The following is a 23,067-nucleotide window of genomic DNA, read 5'->3' as shown; positions in this document are numbered from 1 at the left end:
ATCATTCTGTTTCGTGTATTTCCTGAGCAACCAGGACACAAGGTCAGCCAGGGGCTCATCCTTCTGCCTCTGTCCCTCCCTACACCCATGATGACCCAATTTATTCCACAGGCCACAGCCTTCTTTCCCATCACTTTACCCTTTTTCTTCCGGACACCCATTCCCTAGGTGTCTTTTTTTCCCTCTTTTTTTCCCGTTTTTTAGATTTTTAAGTAATCTCTGATTCCAACGTGGAGCACAAACTCACAACCCCAAGACCCTGAGACCCCGAGATCAAGAGTCACATGCTCTACCAACCCAGTCAGCCAGGTGCTCCCTAAGAGTCTTTACAAAGTCTTAATATTTCTTTCATTATTTCTTTCTTCATATTACAGAAATCATACACACTTTAAAAAAATTTGAACATTCAAAAATTACATACTGTATGTAGGATATGAAATCTATCCACACACACTCCATTCACAAGAATAGATTCCAGATGGAGTCAGGTGCCGAATGTAAAACTAAAACTATAAAAATATTGAAAAAAGTATAGACTACTTTTATGACCTTAGGGTAAAGGCAGGCTTTTAAAATGAGATATAAAACATAAAAGCATAAAGAAAAAGATTGATGACTATGACTTCACAAAAATTAAAAACTTGTGTAAGGCAAAAAATATTGAAAATATTTATTATTGTGTATATATTAAATAATAAAAGACAAGCCACAGAATGGCTGAAAATATTGGCCACATAGATCACAAAGAATGTCCAGAATATCTCAGGACTACAAATAAGCAGAAAAAAGAGGCAAAGGGCATGAGGAAATACAAACGGCCAGTAAACTTTGAACGTAAATTCAGGGGAGCGGGAGCTTATGTTTGTTCACTGCTGACTCCAGCATCTACCGCAGTAGCTCAGTGTTCATTTAATGTTAAATAAATGTGAAAACGTGCTCATTCTCATTTTCAATCACGAAAATGCAATTTAAAATGGAGGAGGTTTTGTTGTTTTGTTTTTTTACTGACTTGGATTGGAAGAAATTTAAAGTGTTGGTTAGGATTGCGGAAATGTACATATTCATGGGGTGCTGGCATGTAAATCATCTGTCTAACTGAAGGGCAATTTGCCAGTATCTCCCAAGCACAAAAACGGACGTACCTTTTGACTCAGCAATGCCTACCTTGCGGAATTATGGAGTCCATGTGCTTGTTCAAGGGTATCAATCGTAACACTGTGAGATGTCTGAAAGTTGGGAATACCCTAAATACTCATCAATATGGAAATGGTAAACTCCGAGGAAATCAAACCATGAATAGTATGACGCAGCTAAAGACGGTGAAGTACAATTACCCCCAACTTTTTCAAAGTTTGTATTATTCCACTCCGTTTTCATGAAAGACCTGGTTTTGCTAACTGAAAGAAATCTGAAGTAGCACTTTTGCTTTTATGAAAAAAGGCCAAAAAGAGAAAACAGTATCCGGCATTTCTTTTGCAGAGAGCTGTTAGAGGCAGGCTGCGGGAACAGCAGCGGGAGCCTCCCTCCCCCTTCTCTCACCCCTTCCACCCCCCCACCCCCCTGCCAATCAACATCTCAGCATCAAGCCACCACAGAACTGTGTCTGTTAGAAACAGGTGTCCTAAGGTATCAGAAAACCCTAGTGAAGGTATTTTCTGGTTCTGTGACTACTCAAAAAATTTTCCGCATAAATTAATGGTAATTGCTTCTTCTCTTTACGCTACTGGGCTAAGGAAAGGTGTCAAAGGAACACCCTATTTCTGGATAGCAGGGGGACCCTAAAATAAATACTATGTGTACCAACCCCCAACACACATAAGTGAGAAAGGCAAGTTGCGTAACAATACTTAGGGAGAGATACCCACAGAACTATGGGCATGTACATATATGTAAATGCATAGGAAAAAGTTTGGACGTGAATTTTTTTTCCTTTACAAAATATCCTGGACATTTTCCCTATCAAAAACATAAATCCACTTCATTCTTTTTAATAAAGTTTATATAATATTTCATTGACTGAGTATAGTATAATCTAATCAGTTCCCTATGGATAAACATATGGCTTTATTTTTCAATAGCTTTACTGAGATAATTTACATTCAATTAACCCACATCATGTGTACAATCTGATGGTTTGGGCACATGACATTATTTTTTTTTTAATTGTGGTAAAACATAAAATTTGTCATTTTAATTACTTTATGTATATAATCCAATAAACATTAGTTCAAGGACTCTCATTTTCATTTTTTACTGTTATAAATAATGCTGCAAATCTACATCCATATACATACTTCGGGCTGATGTGTTTCTCTGTTGAACAGAAAGCTCTCATCAGCTGAGGGCCAATGATAAAAATACGGGTTGGTCTTCTCCTAAGACTACTACATTATTTACATTATTGTGAAACATCATTTTAAACCTCTTAAAGAGGCAAATTTTCAAAGCAAATATAAAAGTGGAAAAACAAAACAAAAAATCCCTTATTATTCTATGTTCACTCGCGTCGTCGAGTATATAAATACCAGCCAATTAAGCAAAAGATGGCTTGTAATCCAATATCTGAGCATGCATTTGCTAAATCCCAATATGATCAGCTGGTATTTACCTCAGAGAGCTACAAAAACCCAATGAGGAAAAGCACAAAGACGCCCTCGGTGAATGGTGGCTTCACCTGCTCTCAATGCCAAAGCACGTATCACCGCAGTGCTTCCCACTTGCCCAAGGTCTCAATTTCCGTAACAGCAATGGTTGCGGTTACTTCCATAGCATTTCTTAGCTGCCAATCACATCCTGAGCCAATTACATTCCTATCTATTCATTCATTTACCCTCAACAACCCATAAGGTTAATACTATTATTCCCATGTTACAAAAGAGGAAACAGGCCCAAAGAGATTAAGAATTTTGCTCAAAATCACAATTACTGAAGAGCATAACAGAGGTTTAACCACTATTAAACTCTTATTGTCACTTTCAAATATCTGTGTATTTACAGATCTGGGTATAAAAATGATACTTCACCCTATTCTGATAGCTCCCCAATTTTAATACCTGTTACCAAGATCTCTTTCTTATCAAGATTTTTTAAAATTAAGATTACTTTGCTAAACTCTCAATTTTCACCCTACCACTTACTTTAAAAACGTATTTTTTGGGGCGCCTGGGTGGCTCAGTGGTTTAAGCTGCTGCCTTCAGCTCAGGTCATGATCTCGGGGTCCTGGGATCGAGTCCCGCGTCGGGCTCTCTGCTTGGCGGGGAGCCTGCTTCCTCCTCTCTCTCTCTGCCTGCTTCTCTCCCTACTTGTGATCTCTATCTGTCAAATAAATAAATAAAATTAAAAAAAAAACCAAAAACAAAAAAAAAAAAACGTATTTTTTATAATGACTGCCAGATCGGAACTTGTTTTAAAGGTGACTCTATAAAACAGAGTGAATGCGGGCGCCTGGGTGGCTCGGTTGTTAAGGGTCTGCCTTTGGCTCAGCTCATGATCCCAGGGTCCTGGGATTGAGCCCCGCATCAGGCTCCCTGCTGAGTGGGAAGCCTGCTCTTCCCTCTTTTATTCCCCCTGTTTTTGTTACTTTTCTCGCTGTCTCTTTCTATCAAATAAATAAATAAAACTTAAAAAAAAAAAGAGTGAATGGGAGGCATTTTTCAACTTCTCACTTATCACTTATGACCTAAGAGATCACGCTGTGATGCCCAGGAGCCAAAGATCTTTGGGAATTCAGATGCCTGGACAGTTACTTTCTCCAACTGGGCAACACTCCATTTCCCTAGCGTTTCCCCCCTCAAAAATGAAGGATTTCTCACTAGACAGTACTGTAAGTTTATGTTAGCTCACCAGACATCCCTTAGAGGACATCCAGTGTGGCCAGCCTACAGAGCAGGCGGCAGGGTGTGACTACCTCAGATTCTGTTCATTTCCCCAGTGTGAAAGGTTACTCTGTTTCCCGTCCTTAACTCACTTCCATCTCCAGCGAGTGGGGACCCCCGGCGACCAGCAATGACACCCTTACTTGTCTGACCGGACTGTCTCATTTACAGACCATTCGGGAGGGGTGGAGGCTGACATCCTGCATGGCCATCTTCTCCTCCCAGCCATGAGGATGCTAAGAGAACTCTGTCCTGCCCATCAGGTGGCTTGATGTCTATGCCCAGTCCTCACCCAGGATCCCACAGCCTTAGCATCTAAGGTATCTTAGTCTGTGCTCACTGGAAGATCCAAAGTTCTTGATGGCCAGGTTCTATCCCCTGCTCACTCCCCTCTCACCTTGTCCATCAGCTGAGCCCCTATGAGTCTGAACCTCAGTTGTGAGGGGGAGATGCTGGACTCAGGCAAACCAGGAGGGGTGGTTAAGTGTTTCCAAGCATTTGAGATACTTAGACTGTGTCTCCCTAGAGCATAGCAAGGATTTGGGCATGGGGAGGGTCAAGATTGAGATCTTTTGCCTAAACCAAATGTGGTCAACCATGACACTTTTATACAACCTCCTGCATTTGGTTTGATATACAGAGTATATTCAGTATTCTCTATGGGATACAATCTTGTCTTAACCAGTTTCAGAAGCCTCTGAACACCCTTTGTAAGGCACCTCTGTTCCAAAGGGCGGGGATTGATACTTCTTCGCATGTACCAAAGACCCTGGCACATTGCCTTGCTGATGGCACATCTTCAGTCTCTCTTGGTAAAGGTATCATGGTTGATGCAGTAATTTTCATGCTACCCACCACTAGTCACATGACATTTATTCCAATTTTTAAAAAATCCAATATAAAAAGTTAAAGATGAGGGGCGCCTGGGTGGTTCAGTGGGTTAAGCCTCTGCCTTTGGCTCAGGTCATGATCTCGGGGTCCTGGGATGGAGCCCCACACCGGGCACTTTACTCAGCAGGGAGCCTGCCTTCCCACCCCACCCCACCCCCGTCTGCCTCTCTGCCTGCTTGTTTTCTTTCTCTCTGTCAAATAAATAAAATCTTAATAAAATAAAATAAAATAAAAAGTTAAAAATGAGCTGCTCTGCATTAGAGAAGAGCATCCCAAGCTGTCTTTGATTTCCTTACCCACGGAAGTATTCCAAGCCACCTCGACAGGAGCCTCCAGGCTCTAGAGACCATTCAAAAACTGGAACAACTGGGGCTCTGACTTCTGACAGACCTGGGTATGAACTCCCAGCCCTGCCACATACTAGCTAAAGTGTCTTGGGGATGTCATCTTTCTCAAAGCCTTAGTTTCCTATCTGTGAAACACAGAGAACACCACTGAATTCCCATATTGACATTAGGATTTAAAACAGTGCATACAAGTAAGTATCTAGCACATAGTAGGCATTCAATAAAGTGTAGAACTTTATTACTAATCCTCAAATACCCTTTATCACTCCTTTTTAAACATTTTCCCAAGGACAGAGAACAGAATGTCCTATGGAAACATAATTCCCTCGGGGCTACAAATATTGCAATTTTAGTGAAGAGTTACGGGAGTCAAAATATTTTCCCTATTTATCATGGTTTCAAAAAAAAAAAAAAGGCCCCATGATGACAAAATCCTTCTAAAACTTTATTATCTTCCCACCAAGGCCCCTAGGCTGTGGTTTGTTTTTTCATTCACTTTACCTGGAATTCCTAGCCTCTCACCTGTTCACCTGATAACACTCAGAGCTTTGTTTAAGTATCAGCTTCCCTGATAGCCTCCTGGAGGTCAGGCCTCTGAACTCCATGGTCCTGTTACGGTGCTTTTCTCATTCAGTGACTGAATATCAAGGCCCCAGCCCCCAGCCCTAGCTCAGAAAGAGCAATGTCCAGGCCTTGTTCTTTGTACCTTTCTACAGATCCTGGTAGACAACAGGAGCTCCCTAAATATTTGAATAAATATATAAATGAATTACTAAGGCACAAATGTGGGTTAACGACACAAATCCACCAAGTTCCCAAGATAGAAGCTTGGGTCATCAACTGCTTCATCTTTGAGCTCTATTTGTTCTCAGCTCTAAAATAGGAATGTAAAGAATTCAGAGTTTTTACACAGCTTAAATGAGGAAAATTTGTAAAGGGCCCAGCACAGTATGGGTACGGGACAGGCGCTCAATAGACAGCGCTTGCATTTCTTTCATTTCCCATCCTCACGGCTCTTAGCTTCCCTAGAAAATGAGACCATGATTGAGTTCCCTCTCAGTACTGTTACTACCACCTGGAAATACAAATGGTTGTATTGCATAAGAACAATATCCCAACATTATTTTTTTAAAGACTTTTTATTTATTTGACAGACAGAGATCACAAGTGGCAGTGAGGCAGGCAGGGTGGGGGTGGTGGGAGGCAGGGTGGGGGTGGTGGGATGCAGGCTCCCCACTGAGCAGAGAGCCCAATGCGGTGCGGGGCTCGATCCCAGGACCCTGAGACCATGACCTGGGCTGAAGGCAGAGGCTTAACCTACTGGGCCACCCAGAAGCCCCTCCACATTATTTTTAAGTAGAAGGTATCTGCGCACTGTTGGTGGGGATGTAAAATGGTGCAGTCATCACGAACAGTATGGCGCTTCCTCAAAAAAATTAAAACCAGAGTCACTATATGATCCAGCACCCCCACTTCTGGATACAGATGTCCAAGGGAAATGAAATCACTCTCCCTAAGAGGTATCTGCACCCCATGTTCATTGCAGAATTATTCACAATGGCCAACACATGGAAACGACCTAAATGTCCAGAGATGGATGAATGGATAACCACATACACACACACACACACACACACACACACACACACACACAAATATTACTATATATAACATAGCCTATTATACATAGTATATATTAAATTGCCTATTATACATATTAAATTTTCTGTGATACATAATGGAGTATTATTCAGCCACAAGAAAGGAAATACTGCCATTTGGGACAACATGGTTGAAACCCGAAAGCATTATGCTACGTAAAATAAGTCAGACACAGAAAGATAAATATTTTCTAATCTCATTTTGATGTGGAATCTAAAAAAGCCAAAGTCATAGCAACAGAGGAGATTGGTGATTGCCAAGGACCAGAAGTGTGGGAAATGGGGAGACATTGATTAAATGGTACAAGCTTCCAGTTATAAGACAAGTAAGTTCTGAGATCTAATGTACAGCATGTCCCCATAGTTAACAATACTTTATTATATATTATATACTTTTCAAATTGCTGAGAGTGGATCTTAACCGTTCTTTCCACCTCCACAAGAGTACTAATGTTAGGTCAAAGAGGTGTTAACTAAACTTATTATGGCAATCATTTTATAATATATGCATATCAAATAATTTCTATACTTTAAGCTTACACAATGTTAGATGCCAATTATATCTCAATATGGCTGGGGAAAAAAAAGCATCTGTTTCTACATATTCTGGCGTTTCTCTTTGAATTCTAGGTGAACATTTATCAGTTTCTCTATAAGTTTAGCATACACAGAATTGCCTCCAAAACTCATTAAAAAAATTCTTCCCTCTCAGAGTGCCTGGGTGGCTCAGTTGGATAAGCAACTGTCTTCACTCAGGTCATGATCCTGAAGTCCCGGGATCGAGTCCCACATCGGGATCGAGTCCCACATCAGGCTCCAGCTCCACGGGAGTCTGCATCTCCCTCTGACCTTCTCCCTTCTCATGCTCTCTCTCCCTCTCAAATAAATGAATAAATAAATAATCTTAAAAAAAAAAAATCCTTCCCTCTCATGTGATTTGTGCTCTATGAGGGCAAAAAGACAGTATGTGTCATACACTGTTGAAATATTTCTAGTAAACTGTATTGTAAAATAATCTTTAAGGTTTAAATGAATAGTTCAGTCCAATTATGGGATTTAAATCAGAACTTTCCACACTGACCGTTGTTGGGAACTGTTATGTTTATGGATTTGATATTACATTTTATTGGTGTCCTGATTTACTCAGTCTGGTGGGTTTGTATTTTCTCTTTTTTTTTCCTCCCAGAAATAGCTGTTCCACCTTATCTCTTAAAGGGTATCTTTACTGCGACGCAAAATGAAATGTAAAGTTATCAGAAAGTTTCCAATCAAGAAAACAAATGTGTCATTTTCCGATCAAGCATGAATCCTTAGGATGATTATGGCTCCTTCCGGATGAAGCTAAACGTCTTCAACAAAGTGTTGATCCTCCCACCCTCACTTCCTCTTTCCCCTCCCGCCACACTGAACTTCCAACGCCACACTGAACTTCCAACGTTCCTCAAGGTCAATATGCTCCTTCACCACCAGGCCTTTGAACATGCTATTTTACTGCCTCACCTTCCCCCTTCCACCTGGATGCCCGCAGGACTCGGTCAACGTGCGTCTCCCACAGGGCCACTCACACCTGTATCTCCTGGGGGGGTCTCTTCCCTCCCACTCACCTCTCAGGCTGTCAACCCCACCAGAGCAGGGACCAAGTCTAACTTCTTTACCTCTATATTCTTATGCTAGCACATGCCACACATTATATTAGGCATTCAATAAATGTCCTTGGAATTAACAGGTCTAGAGAAAAACAATTTATTTAATTCCACTTCCTGGCTCTGGCTTTTCAGTTACAGCAGCATTCCACATGGTTGGTTAACCAAGACCTCATCAAGGAAAGAGTTAAAACGGCCTGTTTTACTCACCCTTTGCTTACCTCTGGGAACACCAGCAGTGGTAGTAAGGACCCTTAACCAAACACCCAGCACTACATTCCTGAAAAGTTCACTAATTAATGATGTTATCTTGTACCCTCAAGTCAGTAGTAGGTCAGGATGAACCAAGCCAAAAGCACTGTTTAAAGTAAATAAGAAGATTCATGAGGTACCCCAGGTAGCCTACAGGAGTCTGCACTCTGGATGGCCCCATAGTGAGGGGATCAGCGCCCTTGAAGGGCTCTGGACTGCCAAGACCTGAGTGGGCTTCCCTGGGTGGATGTACAGTTCACAGCTGGAGAGAAACACATAGCTGTGGGACCCTCACAGAGAGACAGCGAAGAAGCTGATGCTGACCTTTCAGGTCTTTGCCCATGTAGGTCACCATTATCCTGCTGTTCCTACACCATATTCTTTATTTAATAAACCTTAACTCTGGGGCATCTGGGTGGCTCAGTCGGTTGGGAATCTGCCTTTGGTTCAGGTCATGGTCCCGGGGTCCTAGGATCAAGTCCGTGTAGGGCTCCTCGCTCAGTGGAGAGTCTGCTCCTCTCTCTGCCTCTGCTCATGCTCATTTGCTCGTTTGCTCTCTCTCTCAAATAAATTAATTAAATCTTAAAAACAAACAAACCAACAAAAAAACCCTTAGCTCTGAGTAGGACTTCATGTTGAGTCCTTCTAGCAATTCACCAGTGGGTGGTCAAGGGACCCCAAAATAGCCTCCTTCTTGAGCTGCGGTATATCCTTCCTTGATGTCTATAATCCCAACTCTTCCTTCTCCTCCGACCTTATTGCTGATTTTCTTTTCATCTCCTTCACCAGCTTCTATCTTTACCAGACTCTAAATGGCATAATGCCCTACTGCTCTATTCTGGCCTTCTTTTAGCTTCACTTGCTTGTTAGATTATTTTCAGTTCCATGGGTTTTAATACCATCTATACACTGATAACCCTCAAGTGTTATCTGTCTATTTCTGTAGCCAACCTCTCCCCTAAACTCCACACCCATATCCAACTACTGGACATCCCCACTGGATGTCTACTAAGGACTTCAAACTTAAAATAAAAAGTTGTCTAGGGGCACCTGGGTGGCTCAGTCATTAAGCATCAGCCTTTAGCTCGGGTCGTGGTCCCAGGGTCCTGGGATGGAGCCCTGCATTGGGCTCCCTCTTCAGCGGAAAGCCTGCTTCTCCATCTCCAACTCCCCCTGCTTCTGTACCCTCTCTTGCTGTGTCTCTCTCTGTCAAATACATAAATAAAAATCTTTTTTTTAAAAAGTGTCTAAATCAGAACTCTTGATTTCAGCCCAAACTTGCCTTTTTCTAGTTGTCTCTATGTTGGTCAATAATACCTCCCACACTCCATTGGCCAAGCATAAAAGCTAAAGGTCATTCCTGGACTTTTTTTCTCCTGATATTCCTTTTCCCTTCCAATCTATTAGCAAGTATTGTTGGTTTTATTTCTGAGACAAATCTCTAATCCTTACACTTCCTTCCATTTTCTTAATCCAAATCACCACCATCACCATTTGCCTGACTATAATTAGATTATTCTCTCTGCTTCTATACTTGCACCTTTTTAATTCTCTATTCAGCAGCCAAAGTTATCTTTTTTTTTTATTTAAAGATTTTATTTATTTATTTGACAGAGAGAGAGATCACAAGTAGGCAGAGAGGCAGGTAGAGAGAGAGAGGAGGAAGTAGGCTCCCTGCTGAGCAGAGAGCCCCATGCAGGGGCTCGATCCCAGGACCCTGAGATCATGACCTGAGCTGAAGGCAGAGGCTTAACCCACTGAGCCACCCAGGCGCCCCAAAGTTATTATCTTTTTTAAACCTACCTCAGTTTATATATTACTGTCCTTAAAACCCTCCAATGGTTCCCTATTATCCTCAGAACAAAATCGAACATTCCATGCTTGAATTGACTTGCAAAGTACTCTATAGAGACCTGTCCCCAACACACTTCTCCAACTTCACCCAGTACGACTTAATAGCCCTGTCCACCTCGAGGCCTATGCAATTGTTGCCCACTTCTGCACCTGGAACTCGTGCGTGCTATAGAGCTATAGATCCCATAGAAACATTCTGTGCACTTAAAAGTACGTTTTTTTTTTTTTTTTTAAAGATTTTATTTATTCATTTGACAGAGAGAGATCACAAGTGGACAGAGAGGCAGGCAGAGAGAGAGAGAGGGAAGCAGGCTCGCTGCTGAGCAGAGAGCTCAATGCGGGACTCGATCCCAGGACCCTGAGATCATGACCTGAGCCGAAGGCAGCGGCTTAACCCACTGAGCCACCCAGGCGCCCCACGTTTGTTTTTTTTAAAAGATTTTATTTATTTATTTGACAGATAGAGATGACAAGTAGGCAGAGAGGCAGGCAGAGAGAGAAGGAAGCAGGTTCCCTGCTGAGCAGAGAGCCCGTTATGGGGCTCGATCCCAGGACCCTGAGATCATGACCTGAGCCAAAGGCAGGCACTTAAATAACTGAGCCACCCAGGCGCCCGAAAGTACATGTTCTTAAAACTTAAAAGATGACCAAGCCCAATAAACTGCTTAGTAAAGCCAAAATGTGGTATATCCCAATTTAGCTTTCTGTTTCTTAAAAAAGAGAAAGGAACTTACCAGTAACGAATGATAAACCAGCTAGGCTTATCTCTAGGACGGTAAGATTATTCAACTGAGCTACTAAGGGTAATAGAAAAAAAAATACAGTCTCCAGCTGAGTAGCCTTTATCTGAAATTTAACTCCATGTACATCTGGTATTATTAAGGTGTACATAAATCTTTCTAATTAAAACGGAATGGGGAAACTATTGAATTGCTGCATGTTAAAATGATCTATGCAGGGGCGCCTGAGTGGCTCAGTCGTTTACGTCTGCCTTCGGTTCAGGTTATGATCTCAGGTCCTGGGATGGACTTTGCGCTCAGCAGGGAGTCTGCTCCTCTCTCTCTCTCCCTCTGACCCTCCCCACTGCTTGTCCCCTCTCTCAAATATATTAATAAAATCTCTAAAAAAATGATCTGTGCGCTCTACACATCTCCAGGTGTCTATACCCACAAGAGGGACTACCACCCCCTGCCTTCAAGAGAATTTTAATGGGTGGCCTGAGTTATTAACAGTGGACAAGGGAATGAATATTTAGTAGACCTAAAAATTAAAGGGAAGGTTCTTCGACAGTCTATCTACTTGTGAATTTCCAAAACCTGTGTCTTTCTGAACCACTTAAAGCAAGAATAATGAAATACGTCAGCTGCGTTCATCTTAAATCTGTACAACATTCCGGAGTGTGGGTGGAGAAAAGTCACTGAATCAAAGAGTTTCCATATTCTGCTCAACTGTGTGGGGTAGAGGGCAGGTTTCATCACAGGATTCTTTTCTTCTCTTTTTAAATTCTCTAAATAGACACTTAAGTTACTTTTGCACTGTTCAAATAAAGCAAGGCATATTTACTCAAACTACATATTGGAGCAGCATGCGTATCTCCTATATTTACTCGCTCTTAATATATGTTTGATTGGGGGGAACGCAAGGGCTAGGGGGACAGAACCACTCTAGGCTTGTGAGGGTAATTCAATCATGCCTTTCACTGCCTGAAAGACACTCAGGTCCCTGCTGCCATCTCCAATGCTCTAGTGACTTCTCTGGAGCTATGGCATCTTCCTCTCCAATTTATGTTATTTGCCATAAAATAGCAGCAATTCAATAGTTTTCCCATTACTTTTTTTTTTTAAGATTATTTATTTATTTGACAGATAGAGATCACAAGTAGGTAGAGAGACAGGCAGAAAGAGAGAGGAGGAAGCAGGCTTCCAGCGGAGCAGAAAGCCCGATGTGGGGATCTATCCCAGCACCCTGGGATCATGACCTGAGCTGAAGGCAGAGGCTTTAACCCACTGAGCCACCCAGGCGCCCCTTCCCATTACTTTTTAATTGGATTTATTTCCACCTTAATAATACTAGATGCACATAGAAATTTCAGATAAATTTTAGACTTTCTATTATACTTAGAAATTCAGTTGAATACCATAAAAATACCACAAAAATACTTGAGGCTGCAGTACTTACTATATACAATTTATGTAGCAATATAAAGTTATATACCAAAGTTATATATGATAAATGTGAATACATGAAGGCACATATAAAAATATATATTCTGTATACTCACACAGTATAATGACATTCATGTCTCACTTACTATGCATGGAAATACTTTCCAGCTTTGACCCCGAGAGTGCTTGGCCTTTAATAAGGACACATCCGGGCCTAGGATATTAAGATGAACACAGCCTGATCCCTGCCCCCAGGGGCAACATAGCTAGAGCCCCCAAAGTTGCTCAGGAAAAGAGGTTCAGGGAGATGCTAAGTCCACCCAGGGGACTGGAGAAAGGTTTCCAGGAGGAATTAACATTTTGAACTAAGCCATGAAGAACTGAATGAGGGATCACAGGGTCTGTGACATCCATTCCCACTCTAAAAATGGGACATTGTACTACATTTCGTCTGACTGTATTCGTAACATACTTGTGTACTTTGTCAGAAAGGTATCTGAGGCATGCATTTGGATAATTGTTCATGTGACTTCAGTTTTGCTCAAGTGTGGTTCTAGTTTCCTCAGAGATTTCGATCAGTGGAAATAAAAAACTGGGAAAGCAACAAATGGAAAGTTCTTTACTTAAACAGAAGGGGGATCTTGTTGGTTTCTTTTACTAGACTCTGTGGAAGGGTGAACCCTCCCAGTACATAAGCACGACTGTTACTGCCTTTATACCCACCATGAAGGCTGTTATCTTCAGCACTGGGTAAGTTCTTGATAAGTCTGTGGAGCAGTTTGAAGGCAATTTGTTTGAAGTTGGCAGCCTTTTTCTGATGCAGTGGAGACTAAGCCCTCCAGCTGAGCTTGCTGAAGCTACTATGCCAAGGGTCACAGACCAGAAAATTTGTACTTTAAAACATCTGACATGCAGCAGTCCTTGCATCACCGAGATGAGAAACATTCTCAATGTGCAACTCATGTCTTCTTCCTTTTAACCAAACTCGAATTAGGACCGATGAACTCAGCAAACGACTATTCGCTATTACATTGAATCACCGTGGAGCCAGGAAGAAGACCAGTTGCTTCAAATCACTAAATAGGAAGATTTGCTTTAATGGCCCTTCTCCTAACCCAGGTGCCAGTTGATTTCTGAAATCATCTTAAAAAAAATTTTTTTTTTTACTTTAGAGTTCTTTTTAATCTTACTAAGTACTCTTAAAGAAAGGGACGTTTTAGATACACAAACTGAAAGCAGGAAACAGGATGAATGGCAGTTTTTAATCCTCAACTCAGATACCACAGTCACCACCACCGTGTTGCCTCCAGACACGCGTGCCTGTTCATGGATTACGAACAGAGATCAAACACCTTTTGGATGCTGGCTACATGAACTTGAATCTAGGTCTGTGATTTGATTTCAACAGCTCCCAGCCCCATCAGTTCATGCCCAATATTTTGCAACTCCTCCTTTACCATGCTGGCATACCACTCACAGAAAACACATTTATGTAGATAATTTCAAAACGATCAATATAGCATTCAGAGTATATAAAAGAGAAATAAAAGGGAAACAACTTATAATCAAACATGGTATTAGCAGGTAAAACCTGGGGCAGGAGCCACAAGAAGACATGAGAAAGTCAGATGCCTGTACCTATCCTTGAGAGTCACCATGAACGCATCTGTTACAAAGGCAGATGGATTCAGAGGGGTAGTCACTGGTGTGAAGATTTTGCGAATGTGAAAACCCTCTCAGTCAAGTTCAGAGCTATGGAAAAGAGAATTTTCCCTCGGTTTACATACAGTTACGTTCCTGGATAGTTCAGTATATATTAAAACTGTGGGAAAAGTTTTATTTGCACATAAAACAGTTTGGTTTTAGGCTCTGGTGTTTCACCTAGAGGGCATTAGAAAATGTGGGCGACACGGGGCACCTGGGTAGCTCAGTGGGTTAAGCCTCTGCCTTCAGCTCAGGTCATGATCTCAGGGTCCTGGGATCGAGCCCCACATAGGGCTTTCTGCTCAGCGGGGAGCCTGCTTCCCTCTCTCTTTGCCTGCCTCTCTGCCTACTTGTGATCTCTCTCTCTCTCTCTCTCTCTCTGTCAAATAAATAAATAAAATATTAAAAAAAAGAAAATGTGGCCGATAATTTTTTTTTTTACTCTGCATAACTATTCATGCATTGCTGAGGAGATCAGAAGACTGCATCAGTAGGGTTCCCCCTCCCGAGACTTTTAAGTTACCGCCTAAACCTCCCCCTCACATTTCCAAAATTCCCCCTAGGGGGCAGTACTGCTCTTAATGAGAATCACTGTTCTCTAAAGAGATGGCATTTTCGTGGGTGGATGTCCCTCCCATAAGTGTGCAAACCAGAATCTCAGACGTCTCCTTTTGCCTCACACTCAAAGAGTTTTGACATATAGAAAAAATTTATCTTTACAGCAAAAGATGGAATCCAAACTGCTTTAGATGAAACTGAATACCTAAAAGGGGTCAAGGAATTCCACAAAAGAGCACTTAACACATTAAAAAAAAAATTTAATATAGGACTTTTCTTGGATGTTAGAGGATGCGTGTCAACTTTTTCAGAATCAAGGGTCAGAGGCAAGATGGGGTGCGGGAAATACAAGGTGGAGGAGGTAAGAAATGGGGACAGAGAAAAACGTAACTGGAGAAATTTCAGAGTGAAAAAGTTTCAAAATTTGGCACAAGACACACATTGGTTTCATTTACTGATAATTTGGTTCCTCTGTCATTTACTATGTATAATTCACTTAATCTCAATTCTTCATATGTAAATTGGAGGATAATAACGGTATTTCATACCATTGTTAGAATGATCAGGTGATACATAATATGTAAAGTACAGGCAAACAGTAAAAGTTGCTTGATGTTATTTTTTAAAAAGTTCCATATGCCACTCGTCCCTCGAATATTGCTGTTTAGAGAGATTTGAGATCTCGAATCAAAATGGTTACTAGATAAAAGCAGCGTAAAATTCTATGTTACTTTTTGGATATTCTGTCTCAGTTTCCTCTTTTAACATATCATACTACAAATGTTGGGTAAATCTAAATCCGTTCTGTATTTTATTTTTATTTTTATTTTTTTTCGTTCTGTATTTTAAAAGGCAGTATCTTTAAGAAACCCTGAATGGTGATAAACAAGGCTGATAGCTGTAGATGTTTCAGAAAAGGACTTTGCATTTCAAACTTTTCAAGAACCACAAAGGTTTGCCAAGCCATTATAACTTTAAATCACAAATGTGTTTTACAGCTGAAATTCTCAGATTTGAATAGTTTTGATATTTGGTCCTCCGATGTCATATTTACATCATAATGAGCATTTTAGGGGTGCCTGGGTGGCTCAGTTGTTAAACATCAGACTCTGATCTCAGAGTCATGAGTTCGAGCCCATGCTGGGCTTTGCCCTGGGCAGGGAGCCTGCTAAAGATTTCCTCTCTCCCTCTGCCCCCGCCCCTCTGTGTAAACGCTCTCTCTCTCAAAAATAAATAAAAATAGATATTAATAACAATAGTGATAATAAAAATAAAAATGAGCATTTAGTACAGGATCCCAAGCAAACTAGTTTTATGATCACACTTGAGAAATGAACAAAGTATGACAGAAAACCAAATGTGGCAAAGTTTTACATACAATGTTCTTTTCTGAGGGCAAATCACCAGCTAAAATCTACCCCATCAAGGGCAGTAAACAATGAGAGCTCTGTGTGGGAGAATACTGTACATGCCTCTTCGGGCAGGAGTCTAAACCATTTCTAGGTAGATTATTAGAATGGTAGCATCTGAAATGGTATTGCCCCTGGCAAGGTAATACAATTAGTATCTGTTGAATATGTGAAGGTGAATGTTGTTGGGGAAAAAGCATGAGAAATAAATCTTCCCTTATACATTAAACAGTGAAAAATAGACACTTCAATAGTCTTTATTATTATGTTATTATTTTAAGAATACAACAGAAGATCTACCGTCTAGGCAAATTTTTAAGCATACAATACAGTATTGTTAACTGTAGGCTCGATGCAGTAAAGCAGATCTCCACAACGGATTCATCTTGTATGACCAACACATTGTGCTCTTTGACAAATACTAGAATAATCTTTTAAACCCCTAATGCCAGTACTGATTTATGACTAATAGATTTAGATAAATTGTTTTCTTCTTAGCTTACATTTCTTGTGAGATTATGAAAATCAATACAATCTTTTTGGGACAACAATTTGGTTACACGTATCAAATATATATAACTGCTTAAGACTTGGTAATTTGGAAATTTTTCCCTAACAGCAGCTACTGTATCCCTAGCAGTGGCTTTTATGTAGCACTTTCTATGTGCCAGGAATTATCCAACAACTCTAGGACACACTGCTACAGAGTAAAGGATCTAGAATTTGCACTTACTATGGTTCCAAAGCCTGTGTTCCGACCATTTTGGCCGTCTTCCCTACGAAGAGGTCTATTCTGGCATTGTTTATAACACGAAAAGTTTAGAAACAAATGTCCATCAGTGGGATAGAAGTTAAATAAAAACTAGGATATCCATTGGTAGGACACAAAGCAGGCATTAAAATCCAGTTTGTTTATTTTTTTAAGATTTATTTATTTGATAGAGAGGGATCACAAGTAGGCAGAGAGAGATGGGGAAGCAGGCTCCCAACTGGGCAGAGACTCCCCCCGCCACCATGCGGACTCGGGGTTCCATCCCAGGACCCTGGGACCATGACCTGAGCTGAAGGCAGAGGCTTAACCCACTGAACCACCCACGTGCCCCCAAAATCAAGTTTTAGAAACAACATGTTTGCATGGACAAACAAGATAATTGGCTTACTGTGGGGGAGAAGGGCACAGAACAGTACACATAGTGATTTTAGTCTACTAACTGTTTTCTTTGTAAGGTGTGGTAAGATTTTAATTTTCTTCCTGGTGCTTTGCTCTACCTTCCAAATTCTCTAAATGAACTTAAATTCCTTTTGTACTAAGAAGAAAGTTAACTACCAAACTCCTCTCTAGGTCAGCAGAGCCCAATCAAAACATATAATGCAAATCACATAATTTAAAATTTTCTAACCATACTAACAGAAGTGAAAAGCAGGTGAAATTTTTAAAATAATTTTAACCTATAGTTCTAAGTTGTCATTTCAACAGGTGATCAGCATAAAAACATCATTATTTTACTTTTTTTGTATTAAGTCTACAAAAATCACTTTTAGCACATCTCAATTCTCTTTAATCACATTCCAATTGCTCAATATCCAGGTGACTAATGACTACTGTCATGGACAACACAGCTACCAACCATGGCAGAAGCTATGCTTTCAAATCACATGTGCCCCAAACAGGACTCTGAAACCCTCCACTAAAACCCTCATTCTCCTTGTACTCATCTGCATCTGGGCCAAACTGCTTCTTTAAATGTCAAAGCCATGGGCTTGGGAGAATCATGGATCTGCATTTGAATCCTTTAACACTTACTGGCTGTGTGACCTTCAGCAAGTTAATTAACCTCCCTGTGCTTCATTTGACCTGTCTTGTAAACAAGGATAACAATACCTACTGGAGTCACTGAATTGAAATAATGTATTAAAACGTGTAATACGGAAAGCACTTGGTAACAGATTTTTATTATCTACTCCTTGCCCTTTGCAACCTTCTTTATTCAGATAAAGTAAAGGTTAGACTTAGCAGAAGTCTTAAAACGAAGAATTCTTAAAAACGGAGATGGTAGAAAATCTCATTTTAAATGGTCCTAAAACTAGAAAAAGGAATACTCATTCATGGCTGGGAACACAGCCTGGCAGTCACTCTGGAAAACAGTACGAAGTTTCCTCAAAAAGTTAAAAATAGGGGCGCCTGGGTGGCTCAGTGGGTTAAAGCCTCTGCCCTCGGCTCAGGACATGATCTCAGGGTCTTGGGATTGAGCCCTGCATCAGGCTCTCTGCTCAGCAGGGAGCCTGCTTCTCCACCCACCCTCCCCGCCCCCTGCCTCTGCCTACTTGTGATCTCTCTCTCTGTCAAATAAATAAATAAAATCTTAAAAAAAAAAAAGTTAAAAATAGAACTACCCTACCATCCAGTAATTTTACTACTGGGTATTTACCCAAAGAATACAAAGGTATACATGTACCCCTATATTTATAGCAGCCCGATTCACAATAGTCAAGATATGGAAGCAGTCAAGTATCCGCTGATTGATGATTGGATAAAGAATATGTGGTATGTATATTTATACACACACACACAAACACACAAAATGAAATATTATTCAGCCATAAAAAATAACGAAATCATGCCACTTACAATGACATGGATAAAATATAATGGTAAGCAAAATGTCAGAGAAAGAGAAATACCCTATGATTTCACTCATATGTGGAATTTAAGAAACAAATGAACAAAAGGAAACAAGACAAAATGAAGAAACAGACTCTTAATTATAGAAAACAAACTGATAGTTACCAGAGGAGCAGAGAGGGGAGTGCAGGATGGCTGAAATGGGCTGAGGGGGATTAAGGAGTGCACTTGTGATGAGCACTGGGTAATGTATGGAAGTGCTGAATCACTATACTGTACCTGAAACTAATATAACACCGTATATTAACTGGAATTAAAAACTTAAAAAAGCAAAAAAAAAAAGAAAGAAAGAAAAGAAGTGGCAGGAAAAAAAAACCATACATACATACACATACACAGTCCTAAAACTAACTCTGGGGGGTGTGGAGAAGCTTGTTGGGGGAAATCCACAATAAATATATTTGTCCTTTAAAGGGGGCTACCTAACAGTAGGCAATGAATGGCATACAACTTTGCTTATTTCACAAAGCTTTCACTCAGCAAACATTCAGTTCATTTAAAAAAAGGATAAAATTATGTTGCACATAAAAATGTGCCAGCATCATACTAGACAGAGGGGGTTGGGAGTAGGAAAAAAAGGGGGGGCTATATTTGCTTAACTAAATGGAGGGATGAATAAACCAATAAGTACTGTACCTTTTCTAATTTTTCTCAACTTGGTTGTCGGTTTTTAGAGTTGCTTCTCTCGTTTCACCTAAAATTTTACTAGGTCATTAGGTCATGGGGTTTCCTCCAAAAGGTTCAAATGAAATATGGTCAGTCTGTTATGGCTAATCTGGGTGAAGGGTATATGTTTGTTCAACTTTTGTGTGGGTTTCAAGCATTTCAAAATAAAAAACTTAAAAGAAAAGCACCAGTTATAATGGAAGGTAATCATCATTACGTATCAATGCTTTTAAAGCATCGTTGTTTATACTAGATCATCAGAACCATATAGATGCCCCCAAAAGGTAAATGACTAAGACAATTCCTATAACCAAGAGGATAAAACACTATACAGCAACCAATTTACCTCTGCAGACCTTGTCAGTTCATAGAGATATGTAATGAAAAAATGTGAATTGAGGAAGAAAAGCAGAATGGGATTCATGATTAAAACAAAAATCCATGCGATGTGCATTTACAAAAGCTAAAAATGTATTTGACCAGGTAGGAATATTCCTTTCTCTTCTAGGTAGATTGCCCAGGTTCATAATAAATTAAATAAATAACATCGTAAAGGCTGTTTGCTAAGCAGATGTATCCTACACCAGAAGGCGGGACAGCCAGGGAAAACTGCCTATCTAGTGAAAAGAGCACCAACAAATGAGCACTGGTTTTCAATGGTCATGAAAACATGCAGTGAGTGATACAGTGTACAGTTTAACCCACCACCTGGAAACTTTTTCCTAATCGGGATAGTTATGCAGAACAATATATTCAACACAAACATTTGATGACTAGTGTCAGATTTTATTTTTACAGGATAACGTCTCAGTCCTTTACCCACAAGAGTGCATACAAAGTAGGGGAGGGGGAAGCCTAGCTGCTTTCACTGTCATGGTCATCTGATATCACGCAAGATGGATCAGAGGAGCTGGTTCACATTATTAAGAGATTCTCCAATTTTCTTTCGTAAGCACTTTGTGCTTGAAAACATAAAAACTTGCCAAATCATTTAGTACTTAAAATTAACAACACCCTCATCATCTTGTGGTTTAAATGATGGCAGAACAATAACTCAAGGTATTTGCTTTATTAGTATAATTAGTATTCTTAGATCTTTTAAAATTGGTCTTCTTGAACCCTAGGGCGGGAAATGATTTCAAAAGGCTGAATACATAAGCTCATTCAAGATACAATTTCTTACACATCCAACCTTTGTAATTTGGATTATAGAGCCGTACAGAGTAATTCTGGCACCAAATCTTTGGCAATGCTGTTTGAAAACAAACCATTACACACATGACCCAGCATTTTTTATTTTGCATTGGATATAAGTAAATTTGTACAATAGGTCTTCTTTAACATAAAAACCATGACTAATTTTTTTCTTGAAAATATGGTAATTAAGAGACACTCCCCTGGTTCAAGAGCTCAGAGCTGAAATCTAGATAGAGTTTGAATACACCTTATAAAGAGAGGAGCTCCAAATAGCATAAACTTAACAAAACTTTTGATTTAAGCTATTTCAGGTAATCTCTTCCGGGGTAGCAATATAAAAAGATTAAGAAATAACAATGTTTGACAAAGTATTTTACTTATCCCCAAAATATCTACGCCTTTAAGTAGAAGGATCTGAATGCCAATCCTGATTATAAAATCAACCATCTGGTGATCCTGAGCAAAATACTTAATATCTCTGATTCAAATTCCTTGTCTATCAAAATGGGACTTAATATAGTTATTTATATTTAATATATTAATTTCTAAATTAAAACAATAAGCAATTAAATGCTAAATGTGAAAATGCTAGTCCCAATCATTGCTAACATATTTATTATCCAGCAATTGTCTTATCCAAATAGATCATCTAAAAAGAGCCTTTAATCAGTATCAGTCACGTCTTTGCATAACTTTAAGCCAGAGGGCTAATTACGCATGACACAAATCTTACCAACGGTACTATTTAACATAAAGAAACTTACAGAAACGATAGTTTTGCATCACTTTATGTCGTAGGGCTGATTATACACAACAGAAATCTCGTCAACAGAACTGAACTACTTTAGCTTAAAGGAGACTTTGAAAAAACCGAAATGATACTAACAGTCCAAATCCTATTTAAAGAAGCCAACAAAACGGGAAAGCTGCGATGGATAAACGGACACCTTCCTGACAGAAGTTTATCCACCAAGAAAAAAACAAAATACACACCTCAAGCAACTAGTGCCTGCAAGATGGAAAAAGAACACGACTCAATGAATGACAGCAGAGACGTCTCCTAAAATTCAGGTCTTCCTACTACATCCCTTGCAAAATAAAACAACACAACACACGAAAGCAGAAACCAACCAACACGCAAGGCACCAGCTTGCCCTCTTGGAGCTCCTCTGAGTAGCTCCAAGGAAAGGGGACAGGAAGCTAGGGTGTATTTAATGAATGAAAGCGAGGACTGGGGGTTTGGGCAAGTGCACGAGACGGACCTACCTTTCACAGACTTCCCAATACTGTGTAAGCGAGCGATAGAACTGTAGTTTCGGGCCACGCTCTTCAGAAACGCTTCCATCTCTTCCTGGTGGTGGTAGCCGAAGTCCAGCGCAGCCCCCAAAGGCAGCAGCAGCCCTAGCCAGAGGCGGACGAAGTCCATGTTCTGGAGATAAATACAAGTAACAAAGCTGAGAACAGAGACGCGAAGGGCTGTGGACGTGCCCAGCTCGGCTCAGCGCTGTACTGTCAGGTCTCCCGACACCGCCGCTGCCCGCGTCCAAGGAGGTGAAAGTGGGAAGCAGCACCTTCGGGAGTTGGTGCGAGCGAGCCCGGGCAGCCCCGAGTGCCCTCCATCCCACCGCCCGCCCCTTCCTCCCTTCCTCCCTCCCGTCCGTGAGTCGCCGCCGGCCGGCAGCTGCCCGGAGTTCCGCGCGCCCTCAGCCTCACCCTTGCCCAGGCGCGTACCTCCACCCGCCGCCCGCCGCCCGCCCGGGCCCGACGTTATAGCCGGGCGGGGGGACGGGCGCTCCCGGACCCCGCCCCCGGCACCTGACTGACGTGCCGCCGGCCCACTCGGGCGCCGCGCGGGTCCCTGGTGGGCGGGGCCGAGCGAGGCGGCCGGGGCGGCTCAGCGCCCTTCGCACCTGGGCGGACTGGAACCCGCGCGGCGCGGGCTTTCCGGGGTGCGGCGGCCCGTGCGGGTACGCGGTCGGGGGCGGCGGAGGGCGGTGTAATCTTTGAGTCGCCTGTCGCGGTCCCAGGCTTTGCCGGCGCCCCGGGTTGGAAGCGTGTCCTCCCCTCGGCCACGGTTCCGGCGAGGGGCACGCGGGCGTTCGGGTGTCTCCAGCGGCCGCAAGTTTGCAGCTGTGGAGCCGGTCCCTTGGCTCAGCTGGAGC

The 23,067-nt window shown here is 41.3% G+C and overlaps 1 protein-coding gene across 1 annotated transcript in view; it reads right to left on the bottom strand.

Moving 5' to 3' along the window:
• Nucleotides 1–22,663, bottom strand: part of CPM (carboxypeptidase M) — a 70,865-nt gene extending 48,202 nt beyond the window's left edge. Inside the window, exons 1-2 of the mRNA XM_046013091.1 lie at nucleotides 22,619–22,663; nucleotides 22,172–22,334 (exon numbers count right to left, since the gene is read on the bottom strand). Of these exons, the coding sequence (XP_045869047.1) occupies nucleotides 22,172–22,331 (160 nt within the window). The 5' untranslated portion in view covers nucleotides 22,332–22,334; nucleotides 22,619–22,663. The remainder of the gene's footprint in view (nucleotides 1–22,171; nucleotides 22,335–22,618) is intronic.
• Nucleotides 22,664–23,067: the final 404 nt, after the last annotated feature.

Source organism: Meles meles, chromosome 7, assembly GCF_922984935.1.
Source record: "Meles meles chromosome 7, mMelMel3.1 paternal haplotype, whole genome shotgun sequence".
In the NCBI taxonomy this organism is placed as follows: domain Eukaryota; kingdom Metazoa; phylum Chordata; class Mammalia; order Carnivora; family Mustelidae; genus Meles; species Meles meles.
This window is presented reverse-complemented; position numbering and strand designations above follow the sequence as displayed.